Source organism: Apteryx mantelli, chromosome 1 (genome assembly GCF_036417845.1).
Source record: "Apteryx mantelli isolate bAptMan1 chromosome 1, bAptMan1.hap1, whole genome shotgun sequence".
Classification (NCBI taxonomy): Eukaryota; Metazoa; Chordata; class Aves; order Apterygiformes; family Apterygidae; genus Apteryx; species Apteryx mantelli.
The window spans coordinates 56661616-56679929 of NC_089978.1; the positions used below are offsets into that span (position 1 = coordinate 56661616).

An 18314-nucleotide genomic window follows, 5' to 3' on the forward strand; every position below is an offset into this window, starting at 1 on the left:
CTTCCACTATTGCTGGCTCTGTTCCCTACTTAACGCATCTCTAGGCATGAAGGCCTGGGAGACTTTGTTGGCAAAGACCGAGGCAACAAAGGGGCTGAATGCCTCAGCCTTATCTGCATCCATGGTCACTAAATCACTCACCCCTTTCAGCAGCAAGCCCGCTATTCCCTTGTTTATTTTTTACTGTTCACTGCTAATGTACAAACTCTTCTTGTCCTTAATGTCTTTTGCCAGTTTCAACTCCAGTTGAACTCTGCCTTTCCTAACACCATTCCTGCATGCTTGGGCAATGTTTCTGTATTCCGGCTTGTAACCTGCCCATGCTTCTGCTTGCCCTATATGTTCTTTTTGCACTGAAGCTCAGTCATGCGTTCCCTGTTTATTCAAGCGTGTCTATTGAGAAGTCTGCTCATTGGAGCATCGGGATTGACTGTTTGACTGCTTGGATGAGGAATTGTCCTTAAAGACTTGCCAGTTCTCCTGAGCAACCTCATCTTTCAGATCTGCCTCCCAGATGATCCTGTCTACCAGTTCCCAGAATAAGTGAAAATTTGCTTGTATGAAGACCAGGATCTGTACTCTGCTACTATCTCTCTTTGCTCCCCTTGGGAATTTGATCTCCACTATTTCATGGTCACTACACCCAATGCTGCTATTGATTACACCCCCCATGACTAGGTCCTCCTTCTCTGTGAGCATCAATCCAGAAGAGCACATTTAGTGTATGTGATACCTTTCAGAAACCTTATGGATTCCTTGCATCCCCCCACCAACTGTTGTGGGGATTAAAATCTCCCATAAGAACCAGAGCCTTGATTAAAGAAGACCCCATCCATTTCCTCATCCTGACTTCTCTAACAATTTGCCACCATGATATCACCCTCAGTGGTCTCTCCTCTGATCTTGGGTCACTACAAGCTCTTAACCAGCCTGTTGTCCACTTTGTATCTTGAAATTGACCCTTAACTTAAAGGGCAATCCCTCTTCCTTCCTTGTCTTTCCTGATGAGCCCATATCAATCCATCAGAGCACTCCAGTCACTTGAGCTGTTCCCCCATGTCTCAGTTATTCCAACAGTGTTACAGTTCTGTGTGCACATGCAGACCTCTAGCTCCTCCTGTTTGTTTCCTAGTGTTAGGAAGTTATGAGAGCTGCCAAATCCAGTGGACTGCAGGACCCAGGGACTCTGCCTTCCCAGCTTCTGAAGCCCAGCCAGGTGCACTCTGAGATGCTGGAGGTCTGTCTGTCCCAGGCTGATGGATGCAGCTGATGCTGTTCCCATTTGCAGGTTCAGCCAGTAACAAGCATAAGCATGTATCCCAGAAGCATGCACGCATACATCCATGCAGAGGACATTAATATGGCTGGATACACAGATGGCCACAGACCGAGCACTGCTGTTAGCAGCACCCACATGCATCACTACCAGAACCCACTTAGAATGTAGGTACAAATAGCCCAGTTCGATTTCTCCTGCCTGGCTGATCAGGGTTAAAGTTCACTAGTGAAAACACAAACTCCCTCACTGTCAAGGTTCACAAGCACATTCACAGATCTGTCAAATACCAACATGACTTTTCAGTTCATCTAATATCCTTGCCTGGTCCCCTTACCCAACATGCTGGTCTCCTCCTACTTGCTGGCTGGTCCAGCTTATGTTTGCCAGCAAACAGATGCTTGCTCTCACACATTTGTCTCACAAACATTTCCCCAATTGCAGATCCCTTGAATATTAGCATGAGCTCTCAGTCTGCCTGATTTCCACACCCAGACCCTGGGCCCCTCACCCACCACTGGCTCAGACCTTGAGTCTTTCCAGATGCAGGTCTCCTGCTACTTGCTGGCTAGTCCAGCTTGAAGTTTGCTAGTGAATTACACATACACAGAGGATTAAATTCACCAGGAAAATATAAACACACTGAGGTGTTTCCAGTTGCTGCTGTTTCGACCTCTCACATATAACACGTACACCCTGGTCTCTCCAGTTGCTGGCACATAGACACATGGGCCTCATGACCCATGGCCCTTCCTCCAGCTGCAGCACACACAAATAGAAAAGAGATTATGCATTAAAAAAATCCAAGAAAAAAAGATGTAATAAGAAGACAGGATAGACTGTGGTGATCAGGCACAGGGCTCAGTAAGACTAGTGTACTGACTGGCCCTCCTTACATGTCTTACGTGTTACCCCTTTTATCTCCTCTTCTCTCTATTTTGCCATGCTTATTTCTCCCTGATCCACCCCGATCCCTCCCCTTCTCTGCCTTTGGCCCTTTCTCTAAACATCTCCTAATAAATTTTACATAATCGCACAAGCTCCTTCTGATATCCCCTAATAAGTTTCCTGCAGTCCCGCAAGCCCCCTCAGGTATCTCATACTACTCATGTTAGTCTTGTTTCCCCCTCATTATCAGTTACAAAGTTCAGGTTGACCCTCTCCAAGGCTTTGCCTGAGTCATTCCTTAATAGCTCGTCAGTCAGAGGCCGCAAAATTCTGGTCTTTGTTATTGTCTTTTATTATTTGCCTGATAGGCTTTTGTGTCTGTGTTTAATTTATCACTTTCCTTGTTATTTGTTATTTCTTTTATACTGAATAGTCCTTAACCAGATAACGTAATGGACCAGATGCTCTCAAGTCCCCCATGCCCTTGCACATGGGCTCAGTGCACTGCACTGGGGGATGGGCCCACCTGTGGGGGGCTGCAGGGGACGGGCTGCTTCTGGCACCCCACAGGGAGGTGGCACAGCCCAGGCAGGGCACGGGGGCTGCGGGGCCAGCAGCCACAGACCTGCCGGGACAGCATCACCCTCTGCACTGCTGGTCTAGTACAGCCCCCCACTACCATGTCCTTTCGTCGCCCCTGGTGCTTGGCAGTTGCTTTGGATGTGCTGCGGCCCTCCTGGCAGCGGCTGTAATGCCCATGTGTGTGAGCGTCATGAGGAAGCATCCAATGGCCAGGCGGGCCATGCCGTCTTTCTGCAGCCCCCTGGACCTGGGCTCCTGTGACCTCCCATGGCCCCACAGCTGGTCAGCAGAGGGGTGCTGCTGTCCCCACAGAAGGGAGTTTTGGTCCGCTCTTGCCCCCCTCTTCCCTTTGGTGCCGATGCTCGGTACCAGCCCAGCTGCTCTGAAATGTTCCCCATCCTGGCTGTCAGGGCACTCTACCAGGCAGGTAAATGGGGATCTACTCTTAAATAAGAGATGACCAGGCATTGATCCTGGCTGTGAGGCTAACTGACACAAATTGGTCCATACTGCTCAGAACCAGCAGTTTTGAGCTGACTGTTTTTATCCACACGTGTCAAAGCCATGCCAAGAGCATGCCAACAGTAAAGCTGTACAGATAATCATGGAATCTCCTATTCCCTGGTCTGATTTGTTTAGCTATACAGATTCAGTGTCAAGTGCCAAACATTCATGTCACGGTATTTAGTTTCTCAAAATAGGGTGTAAAGATATTTGGGGAAATCACTTTGCTATTATCCATCAGTGCTAGATCACTGAGTCTTGAGTTTCATTTAGTATGAGATGCATATTGGTAACTTGTCCAAGCTCCTGAGGAGAAACACTTAAATACCACAGCTCTGCTTGGAAAGTCACAGTTGCTTGTCAGTAGACCTAGGGTGTCTTCTATCTTTAAACCTTGAGTACGTTTCATTGCAGCATCAGAACTGTCATTCTCTACTTAGGCAATGCAGAATTTTTCTAGCATGTTTCAAACCCAAGTGCTCAGGTATGATGTCATGACCAGCTAGAAGGAAATTAATTTAAAAAACGTGTGCTTCTTAATTGAGATCAAGTATGCTAACTACTGGAACTGTTGCAGTGTAATGCTGTTTCTTAATCAGTGTAGAAGAAAATTTCCGCCAAAACATCCACGTCAGGAGTCTAGTGAGGAAAAGTTATTTTTGAGTTGAAAGGCTTTCTTCTTTTATTGAGAATAAATATTTATTGACTGCCCAGAGAGAGTTTTATGCTGTTATAGTATGATAAATTCTTTGAACAAAGTTTAAATCATCTGGATTTTTTATTATGGGATGTAACGTAGCTATTTGTCTTAAATTTTATTTCAAGGTCATATAACAAAATTAAATATTCCCCATTCTTGAAATGGTATCAGAAATCTCTATGACAGCTACCCTCTTGTCATAACTGGTTCAGAAGTTTTGTACGCCAGCCATATGGGATAAAACTTGTTTATCCTTGTAGTCAGTGGTGGCAACTTAATTCTGGTATTTTTTTGTTTTCAAGAAGTAGGTCTGATACTGTTTTGCAGATTTGTGGTTTTTGCTTGTGATGGGTAAGAGTATTAATCGCAGCTTGAATCTTTGTGAGTCAGGGTTCCTAACACCTGAACTGCTACATATAATATTGGGAAGTTTGTGAACTCTTCAGCAGAGATAGTGCTAAATAGAAAAGGGCCAGCAAGTGACACCGGACCACTGATTGTTCACACTGCTTAATTACTTAATTGCTACCTGTTTTAAGCATCTCCAACTAGCTTTCTTCAAGACAAACCTGCTGTAAGGGGAACAAACCCCAAGCAGTGTGAATGTGAGCTAATCTGTGTCATTTGGCCTTCAAGCCACAGGTCAGTCCCTGTTAGGAGCATCGACTTAGCCCATGCATTCTGCCATCATCACAGCTTGCTAAATAAAGGATTTATAGCTAATCAATTTTGTCACATTTACTATGCAAATTTTTTTTAATAACTTATGTAAATTCATAAAATTATTTTAAAAGAGATCACTAACAAAGCTTCGTATTTCTTATCACAAAAACCTGAAGTTAAAGGAAGCAGCTATCCTTAATCTTCTTATATACCACTTATTTACAAAAGCCATATAAAATAATTTATTCCATGGAAGAATTGTGAAAGGAAATAAGTAAATCTACAAGAAAAAAAAATCTAAACCCCATAAGCGCTTTGAAGCAGTTGTATATGAAAATGTTAGTAATATGGAATTAGTGTGGAGGAAAGGCTGAAAGGCCACTACAATGTTATAGCAAGTGATCACTATCCCTTATTAAGAGGATGAGAAATATTGAAAGAAAAACAGACTGATATGCCCCAGTGTTGTAAAATTATATTGATAATTTGGTATAAGAATAAGAGGGAATATTGAAGTCTGAGAAGAGTAAAAAGGAACAGTATCTTCATTTTAAAAAAATTCTGGTCTTCTCTTAGAAAAAATAGTTCTAATTGCCACTCACTTTTCTTTGATGATATTAAAATACAGTGATTTGCTAAAATTAACTGTACCACTTAGAGTTCATGAAAGAGCAACCACGGAATTTATTTTATTTCTGTGGCTGCAAAAAAAAAAAATATATAGATTGTGGTTATCATTAATTCATTAATTGTATTTTTGGCATTGAAAATGTATTCCATATGAATATACTAAGTTTTTTCTTTGAGTGCATCTGAGTAATGAAAATGTGTTTATCTGACACTGCATCACTGCAGAGAAACAAGTTAGGAAAAGCATAGTAGAGTGCATGAGTCTTTAGTTTGGTAGTATAAAGTTTTGCTACACCTTTTTGTTATTATATTCTCAGCTTGTGAAGAAAAACACAGGAAAGTCCTAGTGTAGACAATGCTTAGTAAAATGAATTTAGATGAATTTCTCCTCTTGTTTGTTGTTTAATTCTAGTTCAAGCAACTGCTGTATTTCTTCTGACAAATTTGGTGGACTCTTATAATCATACTTTAAATATTCTATAGTTAAAAAGGAAATAAAGATAGCTATAAATATTAAACTTCAGAAGTATGAAGTGTGAAAATTACTGAGAATTGTTTTAAAATGCTAGAAAGATCAGTGTTTATGAAAGAAAGGTAAATGACATGAGTAGACCAGAGTTATTACTAAGTCTGCTTTGTGAATCTGGAAGTGAGAAGAGCATGTTGAGAGTGATTGCTTCCATCATCTGGTAAAATAAAGCATTTTGGAAGTCTAAGCCATTATGAGGAATCTCAGATCTGATGATAAGCTGGAGGACCAAACTGCCAAGAGAATGGAGACACCTTTCTTAGATCAGTGTAGGAGTAGTAGATTATCTTCTGAGTATCTAGAAAAAAAAATACTTGTTTAACATTTTTGTCCCCATAAAGTTGGTGCAGCTTCAAGGGAAATCCTAGCTCCAGGCTGTTCTGAGTTGGCTTCTGCGTCAGTGTCTTAAGTGCTAAGCATATTTTCTGACAAAGACAGATGCCTTGTCTACAGGCTTTGGACAAGGTCAGACATGAATTTAATGCATATTGCATTATATAATTTCTAACAGCCATAAGTATTTCAGCAACATAGGGGGTCATAATTTGATCCAGATGTTATTCTGATCAGGTAAATTGATGAAATGATGAATTTGTGCCAGAGTTTTCAGCTTTTATTTCTTGCGGCCATCTTGGACAAAAATACTCTTTTAATAGGGTGTTTCCGTTGTCGAGTCCTGGTCCAGCTGTACTTAAATAAATGGCTATATTAATTACTAAATGTGAGTTTTAGTAGCATTATTTTTGTTGTTGTTATGATGATGATGATTATTATTATTATTTTATTATGAAGGTAGACTCTTTCCTAGAACAGCAGAAATGGAGTTTTAAGAAAAAACAAATACTACAAAGTTTTGCAGTAAAATTGCATGGTTTGTCAACATAAGACCAATAGACCAACACTAATCAATCAGGTTATATGCTTACTCTCTTTTTCTGAGCTCTGTGCTGATTTGCGTGAAGCTTGGGATAGAGAAAATGTGCACAAATAAAAAAAATATTTTTAAGTACAGAATCCATTTCTAAATAAATAAACATAAATAAAAACCCCTCCTTTTCAGAAAAGAACCTAAAGAACACATGTAGGGGAATAAATAAAAAATATAGAAAGTCTGGAGTTGTTATGGCATTGAAATGTGTCCAGGCAACTTAGTAAAATTGTTCCTGACACTCAATTTTCAGGGAGTGTCAGTCACATGATTATGTAACTGTGTGACTTTTTTCAACAATGATGACTTGGTTTTGTTACAAACAGAAGATAATACTCAGTAACCAAAAAGAAAAAAAGACTGTTGTAATGTAATAGTGTGAATATTGCTATCAATATAAAAATTCTTTCTCTTGATGTTTGTCAGGGGTATTGCTGCTGGCATAATGCAGAGAATACCTTGACTTGTCCCCTACTGTGATGTGCACTGTGTAATAATTTATTTGGGAATAAAAAAATGAAATTGGAGAGAGTGAACTGTGTGTCATACCTGTGGATAGACCTTTCTAGTATGATTAGTAAATATTGCTTCAGGCTTATTATCATTCCTTTAATTTGTTTGCAGATGGGTGGTATATTAGTCCAGTTTGTTGCTGCAATTTCCACAGTATGTTATTTTAAAAATTCTCACTTAATGTAGTTAATATTTAAATTAATAAGTATTCAGTATGACAGTAAATGTATCTAATCATAAGCAAGATAATTTAAAAGGATTAACAGAAACTTGCACTGTTTTATTACCATAAACAATGTTGACATAGACATGGTTTGCATAGGGGTTATCGTGCATGAAATTATGTATGTTTTATATACATACAGCATAACAAAACTCATTCCTTGAAGAGTTTGTGTTAACATAGCTGTAATCCCTGAATTTCTTGATTTGCATCATGCATCACTTAACTGTTCTCTTGACCCATTTCCTTAGGTAACCTTCTGTCTCTTTCCAGGACCAAAGTTTACTGAAGTCATCACCACTACTGTGATAAAAAAATATCAGCTTTTTAACTGGTATCATTTATTTAGAAAGAGTTACAACTATAGGCGAAGAAAAACAGACTTGCATGCAGTTGAAGTTTCAGCTTTGTCTGCTTTGTTTTAAATCCTAGGTGTGGCTAGCCTTAAGCACAAGCATCTCAAATGGTTACTTGGGGTCCCGTGAGTCTGTCCATTCCCACTGCTTCTCCTTCTTCCACTTCTCATGGAGTTTTAGCTGCTCTGTGTCAACTGTCATGTGGAGAAAGGCCTGTACCCAGAGCAGCTAACTCACGGCATAGTGTTCATATATGATGCTGCAGTTTCTACATCTGCTTTGCTGTATCCTACACTGGGGCTTGGCTGGGGAGGGAAAACGGGATGCAAGGAGAGGAGTCTCCAGTAGTTGCAGGGTGATCTAGGCATGGGGATGTGCAGATGCTGTAGGAGGACAGTGGTGATAAGCAACGTAGGGGACTCAGTTTGGAGAGCTGGTATGAATTAAGAAGTTGGAAGTCAGCGGGCTCACAGGGTTGAAATCTGGTTCAGGGTGTGAGGCTGTGGGGCATGAAGTAGGAGACAGAAGAGAGGGAGGCTGTATATAGGTAGTATATGGATTCTGAGGTAGTAGAGCAGGACACTGATAAATTAGCTTTTCATTACTTGTAATAAAAATTATTTTAAGATCCTCTTTAATGTTGCTGGGGGCAACTTTGTTTAAGGCTGACTCTGACCCTAACCATTTTCTCTGGCATGCAGAGCATAGATACTAGAGTAGCTAATAAATAACATAATTTAATAGACCACCTTAATTTTGCATTTTTATTTCAATTCTTTTGCTGAATTGGAATGTCTGAAGATGGGACATTTAAATTTTCATAAGGCAAGAGATTTGTAGAGGCAGCTGGTCAGGAGGTCTTATGGAGTTCATAAGTTGTAAAAGCTTACATACTCAATCATATCTCAGAGTATGGAAATTACATGTTTAAAATAAATGATGAAGATAAACAGCCATCCAAAACATGAAAGGGTATTGTGGAAAAGATACCTTGTACCAATACTAGAACACTTCAGAAATAATATTTCTTAATATTTGCAGAAGTTCAGTGATTTGTATCTGCATTAGAATAAAATTTTACCTTTCACTTGTGATAGTGAAGGTTTCCAGCTTCTTGGACTGTGGCTTGTGGGTGTACTAATCACCATGTGTTAACCTTTCGTTGAAAACCACTTCAAAGAGATTTACAAGGGTGTCACTTGCCTTAGTCTATTTTCGCATCCAGAGGTTACATTCTTACATTTGCATGGTACCATGAAGGGAATCTCAGATGTGTCAATTCTGTATGGGAGCAGGATTTCTTACAGTATCCAGTGCTCTTCCTTTGGCATAATGAGATTTACTTCTGATTATGTCTGTGAAATAGATTTACTTCAAGGCACATTTTATTGCCTTGGGCAGTAAACTGTTCTTGTATATATGGAGTCAAACATTTGTCTTCGTAAAGGTGTATCAGATTATCAATTTCTGAACAGCAGTCCTCACTGAAATGAATTGGTTTGCCTAAAAACTCACATCATATGACCTAAAGCATGAAGAAGAGTAGGTTCTTTACAAATGAGGAGAAACCCTACAGTATTCAATACTGTAGGTTAAAGTGTATCATCCTTCCACACCTGCACTGGGATGGACGGACAAGGAATTGTAACGATGGAGACTACCCATGCCCCAAGGAAACATTCAGTAAATCTGAGATCTGTCTTCCCACATTATCTACAATTAGCAAAGGAAGTTTATATTTTTCATGGGAATCAAACTACCTCTGTGTAGTACTGTAGAGACAAGTGTTCATCTAGGACTTTGGATAAACTGCTTCTCGTTTATGCCCTATACCATTTACCTGTTTCATTCAGGTGTTGTGCTTTTCTAAATATAACTTCTAAGGGATCTTCTGGAGCTTTATGACCTGTCTAAATACAGGTGATTCCTGTTTCAGGATTGGCATTGCTATGTGTAAACAGTAAGAATTTTTCCCACGGTGTAGCTGAAGTGAAAACCCAGGGCCAGGGAATCCTTCATTAAGACTGCTTCAGCCAACACATGGATAAGGGGACAAACCTTGCTTGTCAAGTCTTTTCTACATAGCCTGCACTTTCTGTGTGTGTATGAAATCTCTTTAACAGTGATGGAAGCAGATCTGCTCAAGGCTTCACCATGCTTCACAGTCTCTACTGTTGACTTTTCTGTTTCTGGTAGGCATATGGATATGGTGCGGGGGAGGTTATCAGTGCAAGTTTAAACAGCAGGAGTGACAAGCTGTTTGGGAACCAGAAATTATCATGGGTTACTCTGCAGCAGCTGTTTACAGGTGATCCAAAGGTAACCAGGTTGGACGAGAAGGGTGTTTTTTGTATGCTGAGGGACTGTGAGAAACTATGTGTGTAGGCTGTGTTTAAGAACAACCAAAATTCTGCTCTTCCAGTTAGGAAATAGTTTGGTAATGGTGTAAGATGGATCTGATTCTTCCTGGAAAAGATATACTTTCTTAGTTTTGAGAGCCTGAATGTCTTCAGTTTACTGTTGTAGTGTATTTGACAGGCAGGGAAACAAACAAAATTGCCCTTTTTTGAACTGAGAGGTATGCCTGATTACACCTAGCTGGAACTATACTTATTGAAGCTGGTGCATTTTGATATTACAGGTTTTCCCACATGGATAACATCCATCTTTCTTCCTAGAGAGAATTAAGACAGTTAAGACCCTTTTTTGCATATATCTTTTATCCAGTGTGGTATTGATTTGTGTTACAGAAAGGGGATAAACTAAACTGGTTTGATTCCATAATATTCAGGGAATGTTTTAATATATGTTGATGCCTACTTAGTTTTTAACACAGGTGCTTTAAAGATGTTGGGTAAAATTTGTTGTTCCACTAGTGCACATCCAAAATAAATCTAAAGATTTCAGAAGACTTGTTCCTTGATTCATTCTGGTGTAAAGGGAGTACATTTGATAAAATAAATTTAAACACTTTTCCATCCTTCCAGAATAGTCTGATCCAGTCCTCTGCAACTTAACTTTTCTTTCTCAGCTTTTTGGAATATGTTATTTAAAACACCAAATTTACATACGATAACTAATGGAATATTCAGACAAAATGTGCAAGGCCTCCTTTTCTCCCTAACTATCTTCATACTACCTTAGAATGATTTATCAGAGGATTAGAAAAAATTATTTAAAAGGTAGGTAGGAATGTTTAATCTTGTAGACTTAGTGCTAGGGAAATAAAAGGTAAAAATGAAGAGATGGGGTAGTAGCTGAAAGTGAGTATAAGAGCTGAGGGCTAGGCAGATATAAGTTTTATCTTCAGAATTTCTTACCTTTTTTCTTGCCATCGTGATCTTATTTTTTACCTATTAAGAAGAAAGAACCATGTATATGCACACAGCCACAGAATTAGAATTTTGACCACAGAACAGATAAAATAATTTCTTATGCTATCTGCTTGAAATTTTCTGACACTCATCAGTGAAACAGTATATCTGAGAACAGAATTTGGATTGGATAGTTAAATTTTAGTATTAATGTGATTTGAATTCTGTCTTCTTCTTTCTTGGAATGTTTGTTTCTTCATTTTAGAAAGCAATGTTTAGATATAGTACAAAGAAGATTTTAAACACCACATGATAAGAAGGGATGGGAAATAAAGTATTTTCATGCTTGATTATACTTCAGTTATAAAAAATAAAATTGATAGCTGTCATAACAATCGTGAATTGCCCCTCTTGACTTTCATCATGCCAAAATTTTGAATAAATGTTCATTTCTATGAATATTTCCCAACCTGATAGTGACGTAGTAAATTGGCATGTCATCTGATATATAGAAATGTATAGACCTTAGAGAAAGAAACAATAAATGGTCATAAAAGGGAGATTAGAGACAAATTTAGGACATATAAAAGTTAATACGAGAGTATACATTATTACCTATTAGGACTAGGCTTTCCCCTATTGTATTTGCAATTTAACATTTTGCAGAAGTTAATTCCCTTCAGTCCAAGATTTATAGAGAAATGAGTGTGCCAGCCATGAACTAGCCCAGCAGTTCAGTATTCTAGATGATGTACAATATATATCCAATGTATTTTACCCCCATTAGTTAGCAGTATTCCCAGCTGGCATGAGATTACAGTGTCAGGAAAGTGATATTATATGATACTAATTAACTGTAATAAATTTACTCTTCCCACAGAATTTTAGTTACTACTCCCATCTATTTTTTGTGTAACAAGACAAGATGTCTTGAAAGCTTTGGGTAATTCTTTTATGAATATATACCTATGTGAAAAAAAGAATTCAGCTATTTTATATATCTTAGTACATCGTGTATTTCTATTTTCCAGTAATCATTGTAATTTTTTTTTTCTCTAGGGGTTGATCTCCAGGTTTGTTCTTCTAAAAACCCAACATGCTGTACCAAAAAGATGGAAGAAAGATATCAGGCTGCTGCAAAGCAGGATATACAGCAAGTCCTTCAAACATCAAGCGCTATGTTAAAATTTTTAATATCTCGTAATGCAGCTGCTTTTCAAGGTAAGTCTTTTGCTTTTATTTCAAAACTTGTTCATACTTTTCTTAATTTTCATCTTTGATCAGTTTGAGCATGTAATAAAGCTCTCTCTTAATTTTTAGTTCCTCCTGATGCTTTTATGCTTTCAAAGAAAGAGTATTAAATCATATTGGTGATTGGCAGCTGCATTGCTTTTGGAATTTGTGGCTTATTTAAAATGCCTTTGAGAAAAATTAATAAATGGTTCTAATAAGATGCTTTGATTAAACCTGTAAGCCACTAACTTGGCTTTCCTCTTAAACATCTTTAATTCAGATACTAAAGTGCAAAATTAATGCATGTAGTGCTACAAAAGAGAGATTTTGTTATTCTAGTATTTCTGTCCATATTCTTTTGTCTTGTTCTAATAGAAATATTTGGGTGATTAATTTTTGAGCTACATTTGTGGGTCAAGTTTTGCTCCAGTTTTGTGGGCTTAAATAGTTTTGAGTTTGGGTTGAATTTCAGTGGTACAAATGCACAACAGGATGCTGTCAGGTAAATTAATATTTTGGGGGGCTGGTGGAGGGATATCCTTTCAGCAATTTCCCTGCATACTCCTGAGTTTCCTCTGAATTAATAACGCATAAGTTAATGCAGAAATTGGTCAGGATCTGGGAAGATGGTAGAGTGAGAATATGTGGTTGTATGTGAAGGAAAGTGATATATAGTTCACACATGCTGAAGGCAAAGTCTTTAGGTCTTGTCATTTGTCCGTTAATGTATATTTATGGCCTTAATGATCACTCAGTTGGGTAGGATAGGATGTTAACTTCCCCTTACAGGCTTAGGACATTGTCCTTCTGATGGTTCTCTTGTTTTTAAACTGTGAAGCTCAAATGGTTAACTATGAACAGCTGTCTAGGGTCATAAAAAGGGTAGCAAAGTTGACTCTGAGATCCTAAACCCCTATGATTCCTCTTTTGAAATTTAGGCTCTGTATTACACTAAAAACAAGTTTCTCTCTACCTGCTCGGAGAGCTATGTGGCCTACCTAACATAGCTGTGAATGGGTGTCATGGTCAGGAGATCATTGGTAAAATGTGCAAAGCAAGCTCTCCCTCCCTCTTTTCTGCCTCTCTTCCTCCCAATTTATGTATATTAGCCCTCTCTTTTGCACCGTGGTGATCTAGTATGTTATATTGCTTTGCTGACCTGGAGTAGTAGACTCTGTAGAGCTCAGGAACCAGCTGTACTTGCCTTATGTGAGGGTTGTATTCTCTGCCCTAGGATTTTATCACCACTTCCTTCCCTCCACCTCCAGAAAAAAAAGAAAGAAAAGGGTAAAAAAAAACCCCTCAGGTATCTAGCTAGTATACTTCTTGAATCCCCAACATTTTCAGTCTTGACAAGAACTGGATTTAAGTCATGGTTAAGTGAAACCAGGACCCCAAAACTATGTGTTTTCTATGCTTTTATCACCTGATGGGCTCAATCTGTTGGTTTTCAGAGTGTGTGCTTCATGTATACCTACCCCTCTAGGTGGGTTGTTTATGAAAGACAGTGATATGCGTGACTTCGAGGAGAAACACTTATGTGCCTCCTTATGTACAGTCTTAGCAGCTATTCAGGATGTGGATGAGCTGGGTTTTAGGCCCTTCTTAGCTTACAAAAGTTCCGACTGTATCTCCTACCAGTCCAGGAGGATGCCCTAACCACCAAGGTATTGGCTAACATGGGGCAAATGCACTCTTTACACTCCCAGTAAAGCCATTTTACAGTGAAGAAGCACTGACCAAAGAAAGGACCCTGACTCTGTAGCCTAGTGATTATACAGTCGCCCAACACAGGGATGGTTCAAGGACTGCTTAAGGATTACATTTTTTAGTATTTTCAGTGCAACATACATGAACAGTCCTTGGTGCAGGAGCCCAAGCCCTCCTTCCCAGATATGTAGCCTAACCACTAACTACAAATCCCACTGGCTTGCTCTCATCATTTCCCTTTAAACAAATATTTTTCAAAGGATGTACTTTTAAAGTAGATATACTTTATATATGCTATATACTTGACATACTTTTAAAGTGTATGCTTTAGTACTTATATCTTGAATTTCCTTTTATCTAAGGAAAGATATCTGAGAGAGAATATTCTGTGGCTTCTGATATTATTTAAAATTAGATTTAAAAGATTACTTGATTAGATTTAAAACCTTACTTGACCTTAAAGTAGTAATTTTTGGAAAACATGCCGTTGAGCATACCATTCATTTTTGAAGAATTAAGACCATTGCTGACTAAAATTCAAGCTAAGTCATTTCAGATTCAGAAATCATGAAAAAATGTTGCTGATGTTGTTTGGGTTTTGAAATCTGGGAACATAGTAAGACTTTACATTCCTAACTGGACAAGGCCCTGAGCAACCTGGTCTGAATTCAGTTTTAACACCTGCTTTGAGGAGGAGTTTGCTCTAGAGATCTCCTAAGGTCCTTTCTAACCTGAATTACTTTATGACTATATGATTATCTCAGTATTCACCACTTAAAGATGAAATCTTTTGGCATTCTCCTTTTGCCTTGATTAACCTGGGCTGTGTGGCCAGGGGTGCAATTGCCTCAAAGTGAAAACTTAACCCAACTCTCCTGCTACTCTGGCAACTGTTCAAGTTTCTCAGCAGTTATGCAGAGAAGTGTGAAGGGGATTGACAGGGTGTGTGAAGAGGGTAGCAAGTGTCATGGACTCCCCACTGCCACTGGACTGCCACTGTTGTCACCTCTTTCTTTTTGAAGTCTGTTGCTGTTGGATGCCTTGGCCTAAAAGAGGAACTGGTGGACTGGATCCAAATGGAACAAATAGCTAATGTTTTCTCTCAGTTCCTTACAGTAGAGAGAAAAAAGCAGTTAACATTAGTCATCCGTGTCTCTCTCTGGAGATCTTCAGAGGTGCATGTTCTTCCTGTATTAAATTAAGTCTAGAGATCCTAAGTACTTTAGGAAGACTGCATTTGTTCATGAGATGAAGCATCTCTCTCTCTATCTCTCTATTTGTATATGTATGTGTGTGCGTGTGTGTGTGTGTGTGTGTATGTGTTATTTTTATGTCACCTTTATCAGTCATGTGTGTCTGGGCCTGAATGCTTTATGAAGTCATATTCGTTTGAAATTAGAGTCTTCGTAACAACTGTTGTTTTATATCCATTATAAAAGCTGCCCCTACTTAATAATTTTATGATTTTAAAAGTTCATGCAAATTGGTCACACTATGTGCTCTACAAACTGAAAAGCTCTTCCTTTAAAGAGCAATTCATCATGGACAGCAGCCGTGTAGAATCACTTAATGCTGTGTGACAACTGGCCACTCATATAAAGAAAAAACAACAAAAGAAAAGTGTTATAACTTTTCTGCTACAGTTTTGCCTAGTCCTTCAATATAACAGTGGCAATGACAGCTCTTGCCTTAAAATACAGGCAACAAATCCATAGTTCTATGGAGTTCATAGAGGCAAGTGGAATATTTGTTAGGAAATTGTTGTTGTCCACTAAATATTTTTCAAACTATTTCAGGTAGAAAATCTAAATCACTTTGGTTTAATGCTTGGTCTAAAGAATGGCTGTTCTAATACTAAAGCATCTCCTTACATTGTACTTCAAAATGATCTCCTTTTCCAAGTTCTGGTATTTAAATAAAGCCATGTTTTTAAATCTGGGCACCCATCATGTGCTTTCGTCCTATCCCCAGTACATGTTATAGTAATAGACATTGTTTCTACCCTTATGGGGTGCTTTTGTTCTAAGCCTGTGTTCTCTCCAAAAGAGGAGGCAAATACTTGCCACAGTTGAGCTAAAGAGATGAAAAAAGTTCATGGTTGGGAGCCTTTTAATGTTTGTTAAAATTCTGTGGTTCTATACTGCATTAAGAGTTGCCTGGTAACAAAAATGTATATTGATAATTTTCAAATGTTGCAAAAAATTTGGAATCTTTTAGAACATGTCAAGTTAAATAGTACAAATTGCACGACTTGTGTACTGCTTCCTAGCAAGTATCGTTATAATGTTTTCCTTACCTTTTAGGGTATAACAGAGTGTTTAATTACTTTTTCACTATGAATTTTGATTCAATACCTTTGAGAAGTGATGAGGCAACAGAAGGCTAGGAGGCAGTGAAATTAAATATGAACAAGATAACATATACCAACCTAGATATTAATCTGGTGAGTGGGAGATACATTATGGGGAGCAAGAAATGATTCTTCCCTTGGAGAAGGTGGCTAGAGAACTTAAGCTGTATGATAATTTTGTTTCAAGTTATTTTGGTAGGATGACATTGGTGCACATCTCTGAATTTTTAGGCTTTTTTAATGTTAATAATAAGTGAGAAAAGTTCTGTGGATGCTGTACAGGGATTGACATAGCATCTCCATTCTAGTGGAAACCATAAGTATAAATAATTGCTTTTTCTAACATTTATTTTATACGCTCTAGGTTTATGTAGGTATACACTGGTTTTGCACAGTTCTTAAATGTTAGAAGAGGTTCACATTGATGCGTTTCTATCCCTCCAAAAAGAAGAGGACGAAGACTCACTGGGGGTCAGCTGTCACGAACTGACTTGTGTCTGTCCTGCTAAGAACTAGCTGCTGTAGGACAGACGAGTTGCAGCCGCACTGTTTATTTTGTTGCAGCACTTGGCCAAAGATTTCCTCTGAGCCATGATTTCCTGGTTTCCTCTGGGACAAGTTTTGTGCAGGCAGGTTTTTTTCCTTTTGCATTTTTCCATTCAAAGTGTCTTTAGTAATGTGAAGTAATATGAAGACTGCCCTCAAAAATGGTGCAAAATGAGGGCTTGTGTGGCACACCTGTGAATGTGTAAGAGGGAGTATAGACATGCCATAGCTAGGCCTGCTGAGATTGTGTAGGATGGAGGGATTCAAACCTGGAATTGTTGATGCTGTCTTTTGGGGAAAGATCCTGGAACGAACTGTCCGCCTCCAAATGTCTTGGTTTTGTTAAGGCTGAATGCGACTTAGGTGTAGCCCAGGCAGGGGAAGACTGTTAGCAAACAGTCACCGTTTGCAGGGTTGCATGTGTATTTTGCATTAAAGAGTCGTTGGATAAACAGTGCTGCAGTTTGGGGCCTAAGAGTGATTTCAGCCATTGCTCTGTTAGAAGTTTCTAATTGGCTAGTCTCGCTATTGCCTACCATTAACGTGAGGGCTTTTGAGAGACCTACCTTCATTCCTTGTAAAGGAAACAGAAGTGTTGAACACGGATTTGTAAATTAGATTTCAGGAATCAGGCGCCTAACCCTATAGTGGATCCAATCTGAAACTTTCAGTTATTTTATTAGGAACAACCTTGCCATTCCTATAAAGATCAAAGTGCTGATTTGTTAGTGCTTTCTTCTAATACAACTTGTGTGTGATTTTCTTTTTCTGCATGAGCCCTTCACTGTTAGATGCTCCGATAGCAAATAGTTCATGAAATAGGGGGAACTGAAGTTAATTTACAAAAAGGTGACCTATAACAGAAAAATTGTTTACTCTGAGAGCAAAGCAAAGATTTGGGAAAATTTTGACTGTCCTGTTTCAGGCCAAATATGTTTTGCAGAATAGAATAGCTTGTGAGGACTAAAATGGGTTTTACAGGACAGTTTTGTCAAGGAAACCATCAACTTGAGGCTTCAAAAAGAAAGGTAATTTTTTTTTTCCAGTTAGCCCATTAAAATGAGTATTAAACAATTAACAAAAAGTAGTGATGTAATTTCATTATAAGACTAAATAATGAATAGACATATTTATGTGCTTAATTCAAAAAATGTATGGCCTAGCCATTGTAAAAGCTAAACAAAAGATTTAAAAAAATCACTTATTTCATGTGAAAATTACTTTCTTCAAGACTTGAACAGTTCTAGTATTTAAAATATTTGGGAGTGGAAATTAAATTTTAGCACTGAGGTAGTTCTTAAGGAAGTTAAGAGCCTTCTTATTGTTGTGAGGAAAATGCATTTTAATTTCATAATGATAAGGCTTTAAT

At 38.5% G+C, this 18314-nt stretch overlaps 1 protein-coding gene across 12 annotated transcripts in view; it reads left to right on the top strand.

The window, feature by feature from the left end:
• GPC5 (glypican 5) overlaps positions 1-18314 on the top strand; it is a 727382-nt gene that overhangs the window by 9051 nt on the left and 700017 nt on the right. For all 12 annotated transcript variants that reach the window (XM_067293223.1, XM_067293233.1, XM_067293241.1 and 9 more), the window contains exon 2: positions 12166-12327. In XM_067293223.1, coding sequence (XP_067149324.1) covers positions 12166-12327 — 162 coding nt within the window. The remainder of the gene's footprint in view (positions 1-12165; positions 12328-18314) is intronic.